This window comes from Dermochelys coriacea, chromosome 2 (genome assembly GCF_009764565.3).
Source record: "Dermochelys coriacea isolate rDerCor1 chromosome 2, rDerCor1.pri.v4, whole genome shotgun sequence".
Classification (NCBI taxonomy): domain Eukaryota; kingdom Metazoa; phylum Chordata; order Testudines; family Dermochelyidae; genus Dermochelys; species Dermochelys coriacea.
In genome coordinates this window covers 210,593,179-210,612,061 of record NC_050069.1, presented here as the reverse complement: position 1 = coordinate 210,612,061, position 18,883 = coordinate 210,593,179, and the positions used below count along the sequence as shown (strand labels likewise).

At 40.3% G+C, this 18,883-nt stretch overlaps 1 protein-coding gene across 4 annotated transcripts in view; it reads left to right on the top strand.

The window, feature by feature from the left end:
- KLHL7 (kelch like family member 7) overlaps nt 1-18,883 on the top strand; it is a 40,697-nt gene that overhangs the window by 1,490 nt on the left and 20,324 nt on the right. For all 4 annotated transcript variants that reach the window (XR_005290838.2, XM_038388316.2, XM_043509184.1 and 1 more), the window contains exons 2-7: nt 6,869-6,971; nt 9,937-10,030; nt 11,368-11,492; nt 12,224-12,399; nt 15,565-15,739; nt 18,430-18,572. Coding sequence is in view for 3 of the 4 variants with exons in the window: in XM_038388316.2 (XP_038244244.1) it covers nt 6,869-6,971; nt 9,937-10,030; nt 11,368-11,492; nt 12,224-12,399; nt 15,565-15,739; nt 18,430-18,572 (816 nt within the window). In the remaining variant the exon portion in view is untranslated. The remainder of the gene's footprint in view (nt 1-6,868; nt 6,972-9,936; nt 10,031-11,367; nt 11,493-12,223; nt 12,400-15,564; nt 15,740-18,429; nt 18,573-18,883) is intronic.

Here is an 18,883-nt window from a genome sequence, read left to right as displayed (position 1 = left end):
GTGCTTGTTGCTGATATGAAAACAGGAAAAGTTACTGCAGTGGATCCACTTTCTTATCTGAGGACTTCTCCGCACTGATCCAAAAAGTCAAGTTTGAGTAGAGGGCTGAGTTATTTCTGGTTGAAACTGTATAACACACAACCCTTTTTCAGAGACTGTTGGAAGGTGGACATGCACAGTCAAGTTTTTATGCTTGGTGTAGGTGGAACGGGTGTTGGGAGTGTTTTAAAATGTATTCTCCCAATGTGGAGGAGAAATATGCCTCTTGTCAACTGAATCAGTTGAGATTCTGTTAGAATTCTAGGTGGCAACCCTGCAAAATGTGTTGTTTCTTGTGCTACATGTCTGCTCTGACTGCTTACCTAAGAAGTCCATGCTCATGTTTATACCCTGGTAGGTAGTTACTGAGTTTACCTCTATTCTTTTGAATTGCTGAATGCTGGCGCTAGACATGTCTTCAGGTTGATCAGCCTCCTAGGCCAGTAGCCTGATGGGTATCCAGGCTGGCTGTCACTTGACGAACACTGTCCAAAATCATGACTCTGGAAGTGGCTTTCAGACAAAATGGCAGAATTCAAGATGTGCCAGTCACTACTGGAAAAAGATTAAATTATTGCAGATTTGGTCTAAGAGCACCCAGGATAACCAAAATGGCTCCCTGATGCAAAGGAAGACCTATTACTTTTTTTCTGTGAGGAAGTGAATCATAGAATAGAAATGTAGGACTGGAAGAGACCTCGATAGGTCATCTAGTCCAGTCCCTTGCACTGAGGCAGTATTAAGTATAGAGCCCTAGAGCCCTGCAAATCGGTGGATATCCGTGGACCAAGTTTGCAGATAACAGATCAGATGGGGATACAAATTTTGGATCCGTGCAGAGCTCTAATTATCTATACTGGGGGTAGTCAATTATTTTTTCTCAAGATCCACATTTTTTGGTCAAGGTAAACCCAAGGTCCAGACTCCAGAGACGACAATAATAAAAATGATAATAAGAAATAAATAATGATTTCAGGGTCCGTTCAAAAGCATTTGGCAATGCGGATTTGGCCCGCTGTCTGCCTCTTGACTACCCCGATATATCCCTGACAGGTGTTTGTCTAATCTGTTCTTAAAAACCTTCTGTGACAGAGATTCCACAGTCTCCCTAGGTAAATTGTTCCAGTGGTTAATCACCCTTATAATTGGGAAATTTTTCTTAACATCTAACCTAAATCTCCCTTGCTGCTATTTAAGCCAATTACTACTTGTGCTGTCCTCAGAGGTTAAGGAGAACAATTTTATCACTCTCCTCCTTGTAACAACCTTTTATTTACTTCAAAACTGTTATCATGTCTCCCCTTAGTCTTTTATTCTCCAGATTAAACAAATCCAATTTTTTTTCAATCTTTCCTCATAGGTCATGTTTTCTAGACCTTTAATCATTTTTACTGCTCTCCTCTGGGCTTTCTCCAATTTGTCCACAACTTTACCCAAGTGTGGTACCCAGAACTGGACACAATACTCCAGATGTGGCCTCTCGTGTCTTGCTTACAACACTTCTGCTAATGCATCCTGGAATGATGTTTGTTTTTTTTTGCGACAGTATTACATTGTTGGCTCATATTTAGTTTGGAATTCACTATGACCCCCAGATCTTTTTCTACAGTACTCTTTCCCAGGCAGTCATTTCCAAGTTTGTACATGTGCAGTTGATTATTCCTTCCTATGTGTAGTTCTTTGCATTTGTCCTTTTTTAATTTCAGCCTGTTTAATTCAGACCATTACTCCAGTTTGTCAAGATTATTTTGAATTCTAATCCTGTCCTCCAAAGCTCTTGCAATCCCTCCCGGTGGAATACCGTCCACAAACTTTATAGGTGTACTATATATGCCATTATCCAAATTATCTATGAAGATATTGAATAGAACTGAACCCAGGACAGATCCCTCTGGGACCTCACTCAACATGCTCTGCCAGTTTGATTGTGAACCATTGATAATTACTCTGAGTTTAGTTTTCCAGTCAGTTGTGCACCCACCTTATAGTAGGTTTGTGTATATATTTCTTTAGTCTGTTTATGAGAAATAACATCAACTGCTTTTCCTCCATCCACAAGGCTTGTTACCATGTCAAAGGTTTGACATGATTTGTTCTTGACAAATCCGTGTTATCTGTTACTTGTTTCTTATTTTCTTCTCGGTGCTTACAAGTTGATTGTTTTTTCTCCATTATTTTATGGGTACTGCAGTTAAGATGGCTGGTCTATAATTCCCTGGGTTGGCCTTATTCCTGTTTTTATAGATAGGTACTATATTTTCCCTTTTCCCGTCGTCTGGTATCTCTTCTATCCCATCCGCCATGATTTCTCAAAGATAATAACTAGTTGCTCAGAGATCTCTTCAGCCAGTTCATTAAATATTCTAGGGTGTGTTTCATCAGACCCTGCTGACCTGAAGACATCTAACTTGTCCAGGGGCTTGTCTACGCTGGCACTTTACAGTGCTGTAACTTTCTCGCTCAGAGGTGTGAAAACGCACGCGCGCGAGCACCCCCCGCCCCCCCCCAAGTGCTGCAAGTTTCAGCGCTGTTAAGTGCCAGTGTAGACCGTGCACCAGCGCTGGTAGCTATTCCCCTTGTGGACATTTGTTGTTGTTTTTTTTTGTTTTGTTTTGTTTTTAAGAATACTGGGAGAGCTCTCACCCAGCTCTGTGCCGCATATACGCAAGCCACATTAAAGCGCTGCTGGAGCAGCGCTTTAACCTTGCTAGTGAAGACGAGCCCTAAGTAATTCTTAATTTTTTTTTTTTCCTATTTTAGCCTCAGATCCCACCAAATTTATGCTGATGTTCACTCTTAGTCATCCAATCACTGCTAACCTTTTTGGTGAAATCTGAAACGAAGCAGGCATTTAAGACTTAGGCCATCAGTGCACTTTCTAGGGGAACATAGATCAGCGTTCATGTCCCACTCCTCATCAGTACCCCCAACCCAGGGAAGCTGATCCAACCAGCGGACCAAATTTGGTGATGAATCCTGGTCACATGCCTCCTGAGGCACATAGTGCATATGCTAAGACTATGTTTTCTGTAATTCTCTCCCTCCTCACTGAGTAATGGACTACATTGACCCTGGTCTTCCTCTTGCTTCTCATGTATTTGTAAAATGCTTTCTTGTTACACTTTATATCCCTGCCTAGTTTAACCTTGTTTTGTGCCATGGCCTTTCCAATGTTATCCCTATATGCTTGTGGTGATGTTTTATACTCATCCTTTGTAATTTGATCTAGTTTCTACTTCTGGTATGACTCTCTTTTGAGTTATAGGTCATTGAAGATCTCCTGGTTAAGCCAGCATAGTGTCTTACCATACTTCTTGTCTTTCCTATGCAGTGGGATAGTTTGCTTGTGTGCCCTTAAAAATGTCTCTTTAAAAAACTGCCAACTCTGTTTAAAACAACCAATCAATTCCACAAAAGCTAACTTAATTCTAGGATTCAAGTGCCATTGAGGATAGAGGCCAAAACCACAGCTGACTCAACAACCAGAGATAATGTGGTGACTGGAACTGGGGGATGAACAGCCCTTTGACTAGGTGTTGTGTTTACTAATAGAAAGTATACTCCTCCAGCATGAACCTCCCTAAAGGCCCAATCCAGCTCCCACTGATTTATATGGGAGTTGGATCAGGCCCCAGATTGCCAATAACTGACATCAGGCTAGTGAATCAATTAACTTTTGGCCCTCACATCTTTCCCACTATCCCTTTCTGTTCCCCTTGTCCAATCATCTTTGTGTTACTGTGCTGGGCCAGAAATTATGAATTAATGTTGTAGAAGTCAGGGTTTTTTTTCCACACTACTTATACTTTGTTTTTTCCAAATAACCAAAAAAAAAAAAGCTTGTTTAAATGGAGGCTATATACTGAGTTCTGGTACTCAATGCAAATTGAATTAATATGTTCAGCAAACCAGTCCTGTTTCATAGGCAGACTAAAAGTATTGTATCTGGTTGTCCACATGTATGCTTTTGTTTGTTTTCATTGGGATAAACCATTTTTCAGTGTATACCTTCAAGTCCATAATTCAGAGGATGTGCCTTTCAGTTCTGATAATGTAGTACTGGTGGAGAGCATCTGATATTAAGGTGGTTTTTATTGTTTATGTAAAGTGCCATTCACTCACAGCACCAATTTGAGGCCACTGAATGGTGCTATCCCTTGTTTGTAAGCAATTTGAGGCAGGGAACATCTTCTCAATACATGTGCATCAGGGGTCTCAAACTCACGGGCCATCTGCGACCCACGAATCTCCCCAATGCTCTCAAAATAGTATCTGGGGGTTGGGGAGGAGGGAGTTTGGGAACCACTGATGTAGAAGGTATTCAGGGTTAAGTTAGGAAAGTAGGTGGAGCCAAAGAAAAGGAAATGCACCTGTGCAGCAAGACGAGGGGCTAGTCTACACTGGCAACATTAAAGCATGGCAGCACTTTTAATGTGGCTTGTGTGGTCTCAGCACAGCGACCACACACCTCCATGAGGGGCGTAGCTATCAGCGCTGGTGCACTGTCTACCCTGGTGCTTTACAGCGTTGAAACTTGTTGCACTCAGGGAAGTGTTTTTTCACACCCCTGAGTGAGAAAGATGCAGTGCTGTAAATTGCCAGTGTAGACAAGCCCTAGGGCTCTGTTGAAATGTGGATTTGCACTGTATTTTCACAATAATTTGAAGGCTCAAGGGAAATGATGTGGCCATTGAACCAGAGCTGCACCCATGCACTGTAAGTTCAAACCCTATCCTTGGCAGAAATCTGTAGGCATGTTGCCACTGTTGTCTCTTTCAAGGTGGCTTATGTATTTTTGGGAAATAAGCCCTGAGTACAGCTAATTTAGAAGGGGTTCTAACTTTTCTGGGAAGTCTCTCTCGTTGCTCTTCCACATGTGAGCTGGCAACTGGGTGACTCTATCTCTCTGTGGAGGTCTAAGCCCCATCTCCCTGCCTTGAAGTGTAACTATTGTCTGATGCTCAGAACCACTGAGTGGGAATGAATGAGTGTGGAAATATTTCTCCTCCCATAAAACTACCAATTGTAATTAAAGAGACATTGTCAGGATTGGGAGGCTCCATATATGACATCTTAAAATGCTTTAACAAATGCAAGCGTGTGTGTGCATGCATACATGTATGCAATAGAGGAAAGAAGGCTTTGTATTGAAGCTTAAATCAGTTTCCTTCTCCTAGAGGGTTTTATTTAGTTTTGTTTGTGTTCAGACACTCCATCTATCTCTGGGGTGGGGGTGGGGGGTAGAGGTGAAGGAAAGCGTTTTAAGAGGAAAAAATTAACTACCATCTTTGAGTGAAAAATCTGACCAAGAAATAAAACTTGTTCGTATAGAAGTCCCACCTTCTCTAGGTAAATTTCAAATGACAACAGGGAGGGGTAGTTCACAACAGGTCATGTTTCCAAAGTGTTGTGCAAAAGTGTTGGCAGCTTTTAATATTGTCACTAAAAATCTTGGCTTTGGTCCCTGCTTGGACCCTACCATCTGAATTAAATGCAGAATATTACAGTTGTGCTTGTCATAAATCAGACAGCATTTCTGTTAAGCCAAATGTGTTCAGGAGTTTCTAATTCATCTGTAAAAGAACATGCTCTGAAGCTTTGCCTACAAGGTCTTGGGTTTGGAGCAACTTTTGTAAGACCAAATTTGGTCTTTATTGTTTAAGTATTTTAAGCTACAGGTGTGCGAAGAGACTTTTTCTGGTGTACACTTGTTACTTAAACAACATTTTTTTTTAAAACATATGCATTATTTTTATGAATCTATTGTTGTAGCTGTAGATGATTCTGAACTTTGTTGTTTCCTGAGTGAACCAAAAAGTACTAAAAGAGCATTTAGGGAACTGATTTGAAACTCAGATAATCAGATATTTAAACTATCATTCTGTTTTCCCTATCTGGTTCTGATTATGCACACTTCCTTCCCACAATATTAATGGGTTGTTTTGGTTTAACTTTTTTGCAATAAGGGAATCTCCTTCCTTAGAGGTTTTTAAGGTCAGGCTTGACAAAGCCCTGGCTGGATGATTTAGTGGGGGATTGGTCCTGCTTTGAGCAGGTGGTTGGACTAGATGACCTCCTGAGGTCTCTTTCAACCCTGATATTCTAAGAAATTCATTTACCTCAGAATTAAGTTCTAATGCTAGACAGCAATACTAATGAATTCAATAAGAACCTGATGCTGTGTGTCCTCGAGTCCCATTGAAGTCGGACATGTGTTCATGTCCTTAAAGTCAATCTTAAAGGAATGCCAACTTTAATTCTATTCATTTATATATATTCCACCCCCACGCACTATTCTTGCTCCAACACCTTTTCTAGTTTTAAAGGTGCTTTGTCTTCCTGTCACTATGAAAGATCACACAAATGGGAAAAACTGTGTGACTAGACATTCAGTGCTGTCAAAATATACCAGATAACCAAACTGAGTAAACAGAAAATTCTCAGAACAGTGATCTTACATGTTACATAGACAATGGCAGGTAAAAAAATAATTTCTTTGTGGAAACTTTTAAACTGACAACTGTCTTTTAACTTGCTTATGTTTGAGTTGCTGCTTGGGAGATCTATTTGTTTCCAGTATAAAGGCGCATTATTGTCTTGTTAAACAGGGTAAACCAAGATTGTTACGTAAGCCTTAACTTTGATCGTCCCTTCACCTTTGTTTGGCATATCTAAACTACTAATTGTTCTTATGTTTTTTACTTTACCATTGTGTGATGAGCCTGCTAGCCGGAGAGCGGAGAAAGCAATGGATTTCTGAAAACCTCATTTAAGATGATAATCTTGTTTGTACTTCTCACCAAGTTGCTCTTTATTTTTTTATTATTAGAAAACTCTCTGTGATGTCATTCTCATGGTCCAGGAAAGAAAGATCCCAGCTCATCGTGTTGTGCTTGCTTCAGCCAGTCACTTTTTTAACTTGATGTTTACTAGTAAGTCTTCATTAAAATAAGACAATTTTGAGTTTTTAATATTTAAAATAAAAAGGTTAACGAATTTTTGCCATGGGTCTTTGAAGAAGGTAATAGAGACTGGTTCTTAAACAATCCGAGGGAAAGCTCTTGTACTTTTCTCTCACCTTAATTTCTCTCCTTCCCTCATGCAGCGCTGCTTTTTAACCCTTTTATCTTCTCTTGTTGAAGTCAATGGGGCTACTGATGTGATTAAGTATCTTCTTGTGGAACACTTTGCCAGAGGATGTTGTGAAGGCCAAGACTATAACAGGGTTCAAAAAAGAACTAAATAAGTTCATGGAGGATAGGTCAACCAATGGCTATTAGCCAGGATGGACAGGGATGGTGTCCCTAGCCTCTGTTTGCCAGAAGGTGGGAATGGGCAACAGAGGATGGATCATTTGGTGATTACCTGTTCTGTTCATTCCCTCTGGGGCTCCTGGCATTGGCCACTGTCAGAAGACAAGATAATGGGCTAGATATACCTTTGGTCTGACCCAGTATAGCCATTCTTCTGTACAGGATTCTACATTTGTAAGTTCAACTTTCATGATAAAGAGATTGCACTACAGTACTTGTATTAGGTGAATTGAAAAATACAATTTTTTTTGTTTTTTTACAGTGCAAATACTTGTAATCAAAAATAAATATAAATTGAGCACTGTACACTTTGTATTCTGTGTTGTAATTGAAATCAATATATTTGAAAATGTAGAAAACATCCAAAATATTTAAATAAATGGTATTTTATTATTTAACGGTGCGATTAATTTTTTTTAATTGTGATTAATTTTTTTTAATTGCTGGACAGCCCTAATAAGAACATAAGAATGGCTATACTGGGTCAGACCAAAGGTATATCTAGCCCAGTATTCTGTCTTCAGACAGTGGCCAATGCCAGGTGCCCCAGAGCGAATGAACAGAACAAGTAATCATCAAGTGAGCCATTTCCTGTCTTCCGGCAAACAGACGCTAGGGACACCATCCCTGCCCATCCTGGCTAATAGCCACTGAAGGACCTATCCTACATGAATTTATCTAGTTCTTTTTTGAACGCTGTTATAGTCTTGGCCTTCACAACATCCTCTGGCAAAGAGTTCCACAGGTTGACTGTGCGTTGTATGAAGAAATACTTCCTTTTGTTTGTTTTAAACTTGCTACCTATTAATTTCATTTGGTGACCCCTAGTTCTTGTGTTATGAGAAGGAGTAAATAACACTTCCTTATTTACTTTCTCGACACAGTCATGATTTTATAGACCTCTATCATACCCCCCCCCCCCGGTCATCTTTTTTCCAAGCTGAAAAGTCCCAGTCTTATTAATCTTTCTTCATACGGAAGCCATTCCATACCCCAATCACTTTTCTAAAATTTCAGAGCCTGCAAGTCCACTCAGTCCGACTTCTTGTTCAGCCAATTGCTCAGACAAACAAGTTTGTTTACATTTATGAGAGATAATGCTTGTCCACTTCTTGTTTACAGTGTCACCTGAAAGTGAGGACAAGCGTTCTCGTGGCACTGTTGTAGCCAGCGTCGCAAGATATTTATGAGCCACAGGCGCTAAAGATTCATATGTCTCTTCATGCTTCAACAACTATTCCAGAGGACATACTGATGATGGGTTCTGCTCAATAACAATCCAAAGCAGTGCGGACCAACGCATGTAAATTTTCATTATCTGAGTCGGATGCCACTGCGGAAGGTTGATTTTCTTTTTTGGTGGTTCAGGTTCTGTAGTTTCCGCATTGCAGCACTGCTCTTTTCAGACTTCTGAAAGCATGCTCCATACCTTGTCCCTCTCAGATTTTGGAAGGCATTTCAGATTCTTAAATCTTGGGTTAAGGGCTGTAGCTATCTTTAGAAATCTCACATTGGTACCTTCTTTGTGTTTGTGAAATCAGCAGTGAAAGTGTTCTTAAAATGAACATGTGCTGGGTCATAATCCAAGACTGCTATAACATGAAATACATGGCAGAATGTGGGTAAAACAGAGCAGGGGACATACAATTTCTCCCCACAAGGAGTTCAGTTACACATTTAATTAACTTTTTTTTTTTTTTTTAAACAAGCGTCATCAACATGGAAGTATGTTCTCTGGAATGGCGGCTTAAGCATGAAGGGGCATATGAATCTTTAGCGCATTTGGCTCATAAATATCTTGCAATGCCGGCTACAAAAGTGCCATGCAAATGCCTGTTCTCACTTTCAGGTGACATTGTAAATAAGAAGAGGGAATAGTATCTCCTGTAAATGTAAACAAGCATGTTTTGTTTTAGCGATTGGCTGAACAAGAAGTAGGACTGAGTGGACTTGTAGGCTCTGAAGTTTTACATTGTTTTGTTTTTGAGTGCAATTATATAACAAAAAAAAAATCTACATTTGTAAGTTGCACTTTCAAGACAGATTGCACTACAGTATTTGTATGAGGTAAATTGAAAAATACTATTTATTTTGTTTATCATTTCTAGTGCAAATATTTGTAATAAAAAATAATACACACCAGAATACAATACATATGAAAATGTAGAAAAACATCCAAAATATTTAATAAATTGTAATTGGTATTCTGTTGTTTAACAGTGTGATTAAAACGCCGATTAATTGTGATTAATTTTTTTGAGTTAATCGCGTGACTTAACTGCGATTAATCGACAGCCCTAGTTCTTATGTTCTTAAATGTGAGTAGAATTTACAAAAGTGAAGTTATTATTGGAATATTAGCAATAAACTTTTATATTATGGTATAGTATAAATTCATTTTGTTTCTATTTAAAAAGTTCCTATGTGTGAATATTTAGGTTCTGGGAATGCTGGTTTCGTTTTTGTTTTAAGGTTTTTCCCCTTGGCATAGTTGCTTTGCTGCTGCTTTTTGTGACTGGTGGAAAAACAACTGCTCAGAGAGTGATAGACTGATTTAGTTCTATTGTTACATTTTTCATTGCAGCAAATATGCTTGAATCGAAGTCCTTTGAAGTGGAGCTAAAAGATGCAGAGCCTGACATTATTGAACAGCTTGTGGAGTTTGCTTATACTGCGAGGTAGCTTGTTATTTAAGTTTGTCATTTTTGCCAGAAAGTTGACAGCTTAGTATGCCATTTATAAAAGATAAAATCTCAAAGAAAAAAAGTGTGTGTAGTTCAGCTACTTGTTACTATTCATAGCTCCTTATTTCAGTCTTCCTTAAAATTTGTTAACATTAGTAAACTTTTTTTTCTCTATACCATTGTCATTCAAATATTATTCCAACTAAAATGTTCTTAATGTATGCCTTGATCCTTAAAACACTTAAACTTGTATCTTAAATGGAGCTACGTGTGTGTACATGTACACTAGGAGCTAGGGCTCGTGTAAACATACTTGCGCTAGCTCTCATCTGAGCTGTGCGGAGTGCAAGCTGAGACGAGCTAGAAAAGTACGTGTACACAAGCAGGGAATCACACCCTGAGTTCCATGTGTAGACATAGCTTCAGTGTGTATAGTTAAACTCTAATGTGTTCGTGTGATCAGGGCCATAGTGATGTAACCTAATAAAACAGGGTTTTTATTGTTCCAGGTTTTTTGGAACCCCCGCCTTTTTTTTTTTAAATTGAATATATAATTGGCAAGCTTTTGCTTTTGTTTCTAAATAAACATTCCCAAATGCATGAATGTGCTGTTTGCATTACTACATGGAGTCTCTAAACATCAGTCTGAGAGCACCTAAAACTGATTGATATTTGCATCTGTGAAAGAGATACCAAAGGTTCGGATCCTGCAAGCTGCCCTCTGTGAGTAGGGACCTGCATATGCCCCGTTAACATCAGTGGAGCTCTACGTGGGCGCTGGTCACTGGAGTCTGCTTATGCAGAATAGCTTGCAGGACTAGGGCAAACGTTTCTAGGAAGATTAGATGGGTAGCTCTGTAAACTTCATAACAATATTTCTTTTCTCTTCTGCTTTTAAATAGTACTTCAGTCATCTGGATTGTGTATATTGAGCTTATTTGGGCTAAAAGGGCTGTGGGGTGACACTTGATGAAGAGATGGTCCATTCCTTCAATCTGCTACCACTTGTATAAGGGCTAATTGTACAAATGAGGGTTGCAAGATCAGATTCTTACAAATGTCCAGAGGTTAAGAATCATCCTTTAGAACTCAGAATCAGTAGTTCCAGCTTGTCTTTATTTGCTTATTGTTATGTAAGTTATTGTATTAGGGGAGGGCAGGAAAGGACCTAAAAGAAGAATACATTTCACACTTAAATTTAAGGTAAAGCTGTCTGGGAAAGAGTGGGGAAATAATTTTGTAGATGTTTTTGCATAACTTTATTTAAATGTTTCAAACACCAGTAGCTTGGTAGTTTGTGGTGCTCATTTTACACTAAACGTGTTTTGCAGAATTTCCGTTAATAGCAATAACGTCCAGTCTTTACTAGATGCAGCAAACCAATATCAAATAGAACCTGTGAAAAAAATGTGTGTGGATTTTTTGAAAGAGCAAGTGGATGCTTCAAACTGTCTTGGTAAGAGATTACTTAAACACAGATGCATCGTTTTAAAGGTATTCTTTGAAAAATGCCAATGAGCTGCATGTTTTTCTTTTTAAAAGACAACAGAATTTGCATAAATCAGGTATATCTGATTCAATATGCCATAAACTTTTGAGACTTCACTTGGAAAACTTATGAACTGCAAAATATTGCTAGAACACTTATCCCACCTACTCAAGTTTCAGAGTAGCTTCTACAAACAATATTTCTTATAAGAGGTTCAGTGGATTTAAGTATAGGATCCTGTTTAACAGAAATGAAGATTATAGTGTCATGTTCTTGACTCACTTTTTAAGGAACTGATGTCGTTTTCATTATAAACTGAGGTCCCAATTCTACAACTAGCTCTACCTGTGGAGAGACCCATTAACCTGATCAAATTATGGGCTTGTACAGGATTGGGAACCAAAAGTGGAATAGCATTACATTGTGGTAGAAGTATTTATTTCTTTCCCTTCTTTCCACTGAGATAGATCCATAAGTTTGTGTTTGCCTCCAGTTTCAGAAGAAGAGAAGCATTTAGTTCTTTCAGCTTGAGTTGCAGATGAGTTGTGGGTGCTATGGGTAAAACTGTGTGCTATGTAAGTAATAAAAATACCATAATTTCAGAGATACTTATTCCATTGGCATATATGAAAACTTCTTGGAATACAAACTTTGGGAAATGTCTAACACCTTTTTATATTTTCCACCTCCCTGTATAGGTATAAGTGTATTAGCAGAATGCCTAGACTGTCCAGAACTGAAGGCCACTGCAGATGACTTTATCCATCAACATTTCACTGAGGTTTACAAGACAGATGAGTTTCTACAGCTTGATGTTAAACGTGTGACACATCTCCTGAACCAGGACACACTGACTGTAAGGGCAGAAGATCAGGTAAGACTCCAGTTTTCTTAATAAAATATGTGTTCTACCAGCTAAATACATCAATTGAAAGCTTTAAACACTGATTTACAATGTATTACATTTACTATTTCCATAGTGCTTCATAGATCATGGAATAACTTATGAATCCTGACCCAGAAATCTTTCTGTCTAATTCAGACAAAAACAAATATGGGGCAGCATTTCAGGTGTGGGAAGCTGTGTAGTTGTGAGGATGGCTTCAAGGAAATAAGGAGGGGATTATGGAAACAGTTCTGTCTATCTAGGTCCATATATGACAGGGGTTCTCAAACTGGGGGGTCGGGACCCCTCAGAGGTCAGAAGGTTATTACATGCGGGGTTGCGAGCTTTCAGCCTCCACCCCAAGACCCGCTTTGCATCCAGCATTTACAATGATGTTAAATGTATAAAAGTGTTTTTAATTTATAATGGGGGTCACACTCAGAGGCTAGCTATGTGAAAGGGGTCACCAGTACAAAAGTTTGAGAACAACTGATATATGACCTCCATTGCCTTAGTTAAGGTTAAGATTTTTGTCCCAGGTATTTTTAATAAAAGTCACAGACAAGTCACGGGCAATAACAAAAATTCACTGAAGTCCGCAATCTATCTGTGACTTCTATTAAAAATACCTGGGGGAGGGGGAGACTAACACTGGGAGCCCCTCCGGGAACTGACTGACTGGCCTGTGCGGTGGGCTGAAGCTGTTGAAGTCATGGAATCCGTGACCTCTGCGACAGAATTGTATCCTTAGCCATAGTACATGAGCTGAGTTGGAAGAGGAATGTAACTATTTAACTGGAATGGACAGAGCACTCAAGAAATCTGGAAATGGGATTGATGAGATAGAAGATCCAAGACAATGCTTGTAGGCAGCTAAAAGGAGCCAGAAGACCATTCAGTGAAAGGAATTACTGATGTTGATAGCCCTAAAAGTTGCCTTCACTCCATCCCATTTGGAATGTAGGACTCTACAGATACTGCTTCTGCATGTTGTTTTCTAGCCAGTCTTTGCAGCTACATAAAACTATGTGAATTTGCTTGGGCAAGATTAAACAACGAAGCTTCGGTTTATATTAAAGTATGTGTGTGGTCTTTTGTTTTGTTTTTTAAATGTTGAGTGGTAAGAACATGAGAATTGACTGGTACAAACTGGAAATGAGTGAAACTTGAGAGTTCTAGCTGTGGGCATGGAAACACTGAGACCACAGAGTAACGCCCTAGAAACTAGAAATGCAAGTTCCAAAAGCATTAGAGTACTTTTTGGGGGGTTGGGTTTGGTTGTGTGTTTTTTTTTTTTTTTTTTGTTTTTGTTTTTGTTTGTTTGCAGAGTTAGCTAACTAATAGAATAGAGTTAAAGCCCTAAACTGAGAGGGTGAGCTCCAGCTCAGCTAAGTTGTAAAAGATTTTGTGTAGGAAGAACTTACCCACAGGCTTTTTATGCAGGCTATGAGAAGATTTAAGTTGCATAAATTGTTCTCTATTATCAAAGGGAACTTGCTCTCAAACTGTCTGCCAGCCAACCACTCTGCATGAAGGGTGATTGTTGGGGTGTCCGGATGATCTTTGTACATACGGTAGCTTGTGTACCACTCCAGAGTGCATTTTAGCTTTAGCTAAGGAAAGTTGGTTTAGTTATAAACTACCTTTCATATTTTTCCTGTATGTGTTTCCATCAATAAGTGTATATCATGTTTTCTGGTCCAATTATACATCTGTTGGGTTTACTTAGCCTGTAGGGTTAGTAATAAACCTATCTTTTTTTTTTTTCATTCACCCTTATTTTCTGATTTATAGTTCATGGGTAAAGGGATTATAATGGAAATGTTTTAGTCTGGTCATGGGGACAGTCCTTTGACTTTAGTAATTCAAAATGTGGCAAAGGGGTTTGGTGGCAGAATACTCATCCAGTTTGAACTCTAATTACTTGTTATGATCAGTTTTCAGCTCAAATGTGTTGTGACAGCGTGACCAGTCATAACTATTATTTAAAGCAGAGACTGTCGGGTGTAAACACACTAGATAAAGCAAAGAAACACTTTGCATTCCTGTATGTAAATGCAGCAGCTGTTTGTTCAGTTATTTTAGCATGCAAACCCTGGATGCTTTTTTCTTTAAACTTCACCCAAGGTGACAACAGAAAAAATGCCCACGTATATTGGCATACTTGGGTTCTTTACCAACTTAACTTACTGTAATGTTAAATTTGCAGTAATCTGCTGTTAATTGTTTTAAATAACTTTTATTTGAAGGGGCCCTCCTAACAAAGGTGCTGTGGTAATGTAGAATAAAAATAAAATATATATGTTCTGAGACACAAAATTCCAGTATAATTGAAATCTCCCTCACACTGTAGACTAGAAACATTATTTTAAAAAAAAAAAGTTACAAGGTACTTCAGGTAAGGGCAGGGTTATAAATCTTGTGTTGTATTATAACATCTGCCTTTTGCTTTGGTCCTGGTCATACAAATCCTTATGCTCAGGAGTAGACTTGATATTAGTTGGGTTATTCAGGTGAATAAGAATTTTCAGTATTGGACCTTTCATTTGAAAATAAAATTGGTTTTTATAGACCGCTCAAAATCTGAAGCCTTTGTAGGTTGTATTTATCCCAAAGTAATAATTTATTTTGTTTAGCATTAAAGTATGTTGGGTTTTCCACATTTTTGTGAAATTCACACATTGTGGAATCATAAATTAGATGAACTTTCAACATAGGGTGGCTAGATGCCTGGTTTTCAATCAGAAAGTTCGGTCGAAAAGGGGACCTGGCAGTGTCCAGTCAGATCTACTGACCAGTCATCCAAAGTCTGGTTACTGCTGGCGGGGAGGCGCTGGGTCATCACCTGCACCAGCCCCTACTCAGCCGGGGCCGTCACCTTCCTGCATTGGGCTCCTTCAACTCCTAGCCTTGGCTCTGTAGGCAAGTCCCTCCTGACCTGGGTGGTGGGGAAGGGGAAAAGCAATGGGGGAGAGGGAAAGAGGAGTGGATGGGAACAGAGCCTGGAGAAGACACAGGACAGTGAGGTTTCGGCACTCCCGCCAGAGTGTCCAGTTTTTAAATATTACCAAGTTGGCAACTCTATTTCAGCTACACAAAAAAAACTGTTTTGAAGCTTTAGTTATTTTTCTGGGTTTTGTTTTTGTGTTTTAGGTTTATGATGCAGCAGTCAGGTGGCTGAAGTATGATGAACCTAACCGCCAGCCATACATGGTCGACATCCTTGCTAAAGTCAGATTTCCTCTTATATCGAAGAACTTCTTAAGTAAAACGGTACAAGCTGAGCCACTTATTCAAGATAACCCTGAATGCCTTAAAATGGTGATAAGTAAGTTGCCTCCGAGTTGCACAGTTTAATATTCAATACAGTCAGTTTAGATACATAACGCTTTTTTGCTCTCTGACTGTTGCTTAATCTAATATGAAAATATTTTTCACTGTATTTTAGTTTAGTTTAAATTGGCAATAACTGTATGCCTTCTAGGGTGTCTCGTTTAGCTGAAGTTGATTAATTGCTTGTCAAATAAATAGCACCTATTGGAGTATACCAGATATAATGAGAAAAGAAATGAAAGTCAGTGGTAAATGATCCCAACTTAGTGATAAGTAATGAATTGTGGCTTCCTTATCAAGATTATTAGGGATAATTGGGAGGGTTAGTGCACCTTTGAGACTAGCTAATAACTTTAATATTTCTCAGGTTTAGATTGGAATTAATAAGAAATGTTTATGTCAAAATGTCTGAGTCTATGAAGCTTCCCTAGGTGACTTAAGAAAATTAAACCTATGCTCCACCATCTCTGGTACTAATGCAGACTGACAATTGGGACTAAAGATACAGCATTCTAAAGGTGCTGAATGAAATATCTCTTTGACATAGTGTGTGTCTATTTAAATGAATACATTTTTAAAAAACAAAACAAAACGGAGGGGACAAATCCTCCTACCCCCACTACCGGACATGGATTCCTAATGCAATCCCTAAAACTTCATCAAATGCCAGTGATGAATCCAGATATTCATAAATATTATTCAGGTTTTTGGAAAGAAAATCCAAATTTAATTTTAGTCTTTCAGTTACTGCTGGAATAAACTACATAGCACTGCTTTAAAAGCAACACACAGTCATTCTTTTCCTGCTAACTTAACTCTTAAAAACTTACGGCTTCATCCTTCTCGGTGTTGAGTGATCTTGTCTCTCAATAAAGCCAAATGGAGGTTAGAGCTCTTGGTATAAAGCAGGGGCAGGGTTGAGGAGACAAGTTATACCGCTGCTGATATTAGTAAAATTTTTGGACATACTAGAATATTTCCTAAACAGACAGTAAAGTAAGTGCTTGCATTATCTTTGAAAAGGTCTTATACTGTTGCCACAGGTAAACTAAGGTTTTGGTTTGGTTTTCTTGATGAGAAGGGGAATGCAGACAGCTAGCTCTCCTCTGTGGTGTTAGCTGGAGACTAAAAACAAGTCAATGTCTTCCTAGCATGCTTGTATCCCCTATTTAAATTTTGCTGGTCCGGTTTCTCTTTTCTTATACTTCTACTTTTGGACTTCCCAGGTCTGCCTTTTCTATGCATGTTTCCTTCTGCCCGTTCCCATGTGGCAACTTTCAGTTATGCCTTTAACTAAATGGATAGATTTTTAAACTGGAATAGAGCATGCAGGCACCTTTTATCCTTGTTTTATTTTGACATTGCTGGACCTGTCTGACATGGATCCTAAAACTGGGCATCTGTCCTATACCTATGTTCCGCTACAGCGTTTCTCAACTGGGGGGTCTTCAAGCCCTTTCCAGAGGGCCACAGGGCCCTGTGGCTGAAACCCGGACCCCGAATCCTAGCGCCCCCCATGGGGCTCAAGCCGGGAGGTAAGGGGCTGAAGCCCCAATCCTCACTGGGGCCCCTCTGCAGGGCTGAAGCTGGGACTCCTGGGAGGTGAAGGGCTGAAGCCCTGATTCCCGGTGTCCCCCGCGAGGTTGGGGACCCGATGTAGTGGTACAAACAGCTCCCTGGCAGAATTTCCTATCTAGGTTGTACTGAGCATGCTCACCCAAACGGAGCAGGCTCAGTAGGTAACTGCTGTTGGTGGGGGAAAATGTGCTGGCTGCTGTTTTTGCCATTGCACCAGGCAGTGCAGGGAAGCTGCTTCTCTGGCTGGTGCCAGGGAGCAGGCAGCTGCAGTGTTCCTTCCTCAGGCAGGTGCAGAGTTCCTTCCTCTCCTGCTGGTGCCCTGGGTTAAAGCTGCTTCTCAGCTACCGAGTCCCAGCCCCCTCTCCTCCCACAGAGGCAGCTGGTAAGAGCCGCCCGAGTGGGGAGAATCAACTCCATGGCCGGCAGACCCCTCTGGGAATAGGACCTGCCCCAGCACATAGACCCTAGTACTCCTCCTTTTCCTGCACCCTGAGCTATGCCCTCCCTGCACCTTGAGCTACCCCCTGTCTGCACACAGCCCCAGCTACCCTCTCCCTGCACCCTGAGCTACCCCAACCCTGCATCCTGAGCTACCCCCCTGCAGTCCCTATCTATCCCCTCCCTGTGCCCTAAGATGTTTTCAAACTTTTTGACATAAGCTCCCACCTTTTGAGTTATAATTTTTTGTCCACCCCACCCTGCCACCACCACCAACCCAGACTGGTGGGTGGCCTGCTGAGGTGAGTCGGGGTGGAGGTTGGCACTCCCTTTCTGGACCACTGGCCCCTGCCCCTTCCCCCACAAAAAAGAAGTCAAACTACGCCTATGCCCTGAGCCCCCTCCCCCTCCTTCCCTTCCAACCCCCCCCCACTGGGCCCTGGAGTGTTTATAGCACGTCGAGAGGGGCCTTAGAGAGAAAAAGGTTGAGAACCCCTGTTATATTATATATTCTCTCTTAAATGGAAAAAATTGGTGAATATTTTCATGAATGAAAGTAGGTTTAAGAAAAATGCTGGATATTTGGAAAACATAGCTTAAAATTCGTTTCTCTTCATTTATTGTATGCATACATACCTTTGTGCACAAACTGCATGGATTTCCTTGTAGGTGGAATGCGATATCATCTGCTGTCTCCAGAGGACAGAGAAGAGCTAGTGGAGGGCACGCGGCCACGAAGGAAAAAACACGATTACCGCATTGCCTTATTTGGAGGATCACAGCCACAGTCTTGCAGATACTTTAATCCAAAGGTAAACCATTACGTCAAAATACATGCAGTGTCTCTGTTGTAATTTGTGTTTGTTGTGGTGGTGGTATTAACAGAGCACTGATGACATACTTGGTGCTGTACAGATAGATACAGAGAAAGATGTGTGACGGGTTGGACCCCCCCTTTCCGGGGTGCCACCTGATGTGCTGGGGTCCCACTGAGCCCGCCTGTCCCACCAGACCGGGTCCACCCCACTCTTGCTGCTGTGTCAGGCTCTCAAGCCCCCATCCAGCACATAGACAGGTAGGGACACATCCAACTGAAGAATCACACAGAGTTTGCAATCAGCTC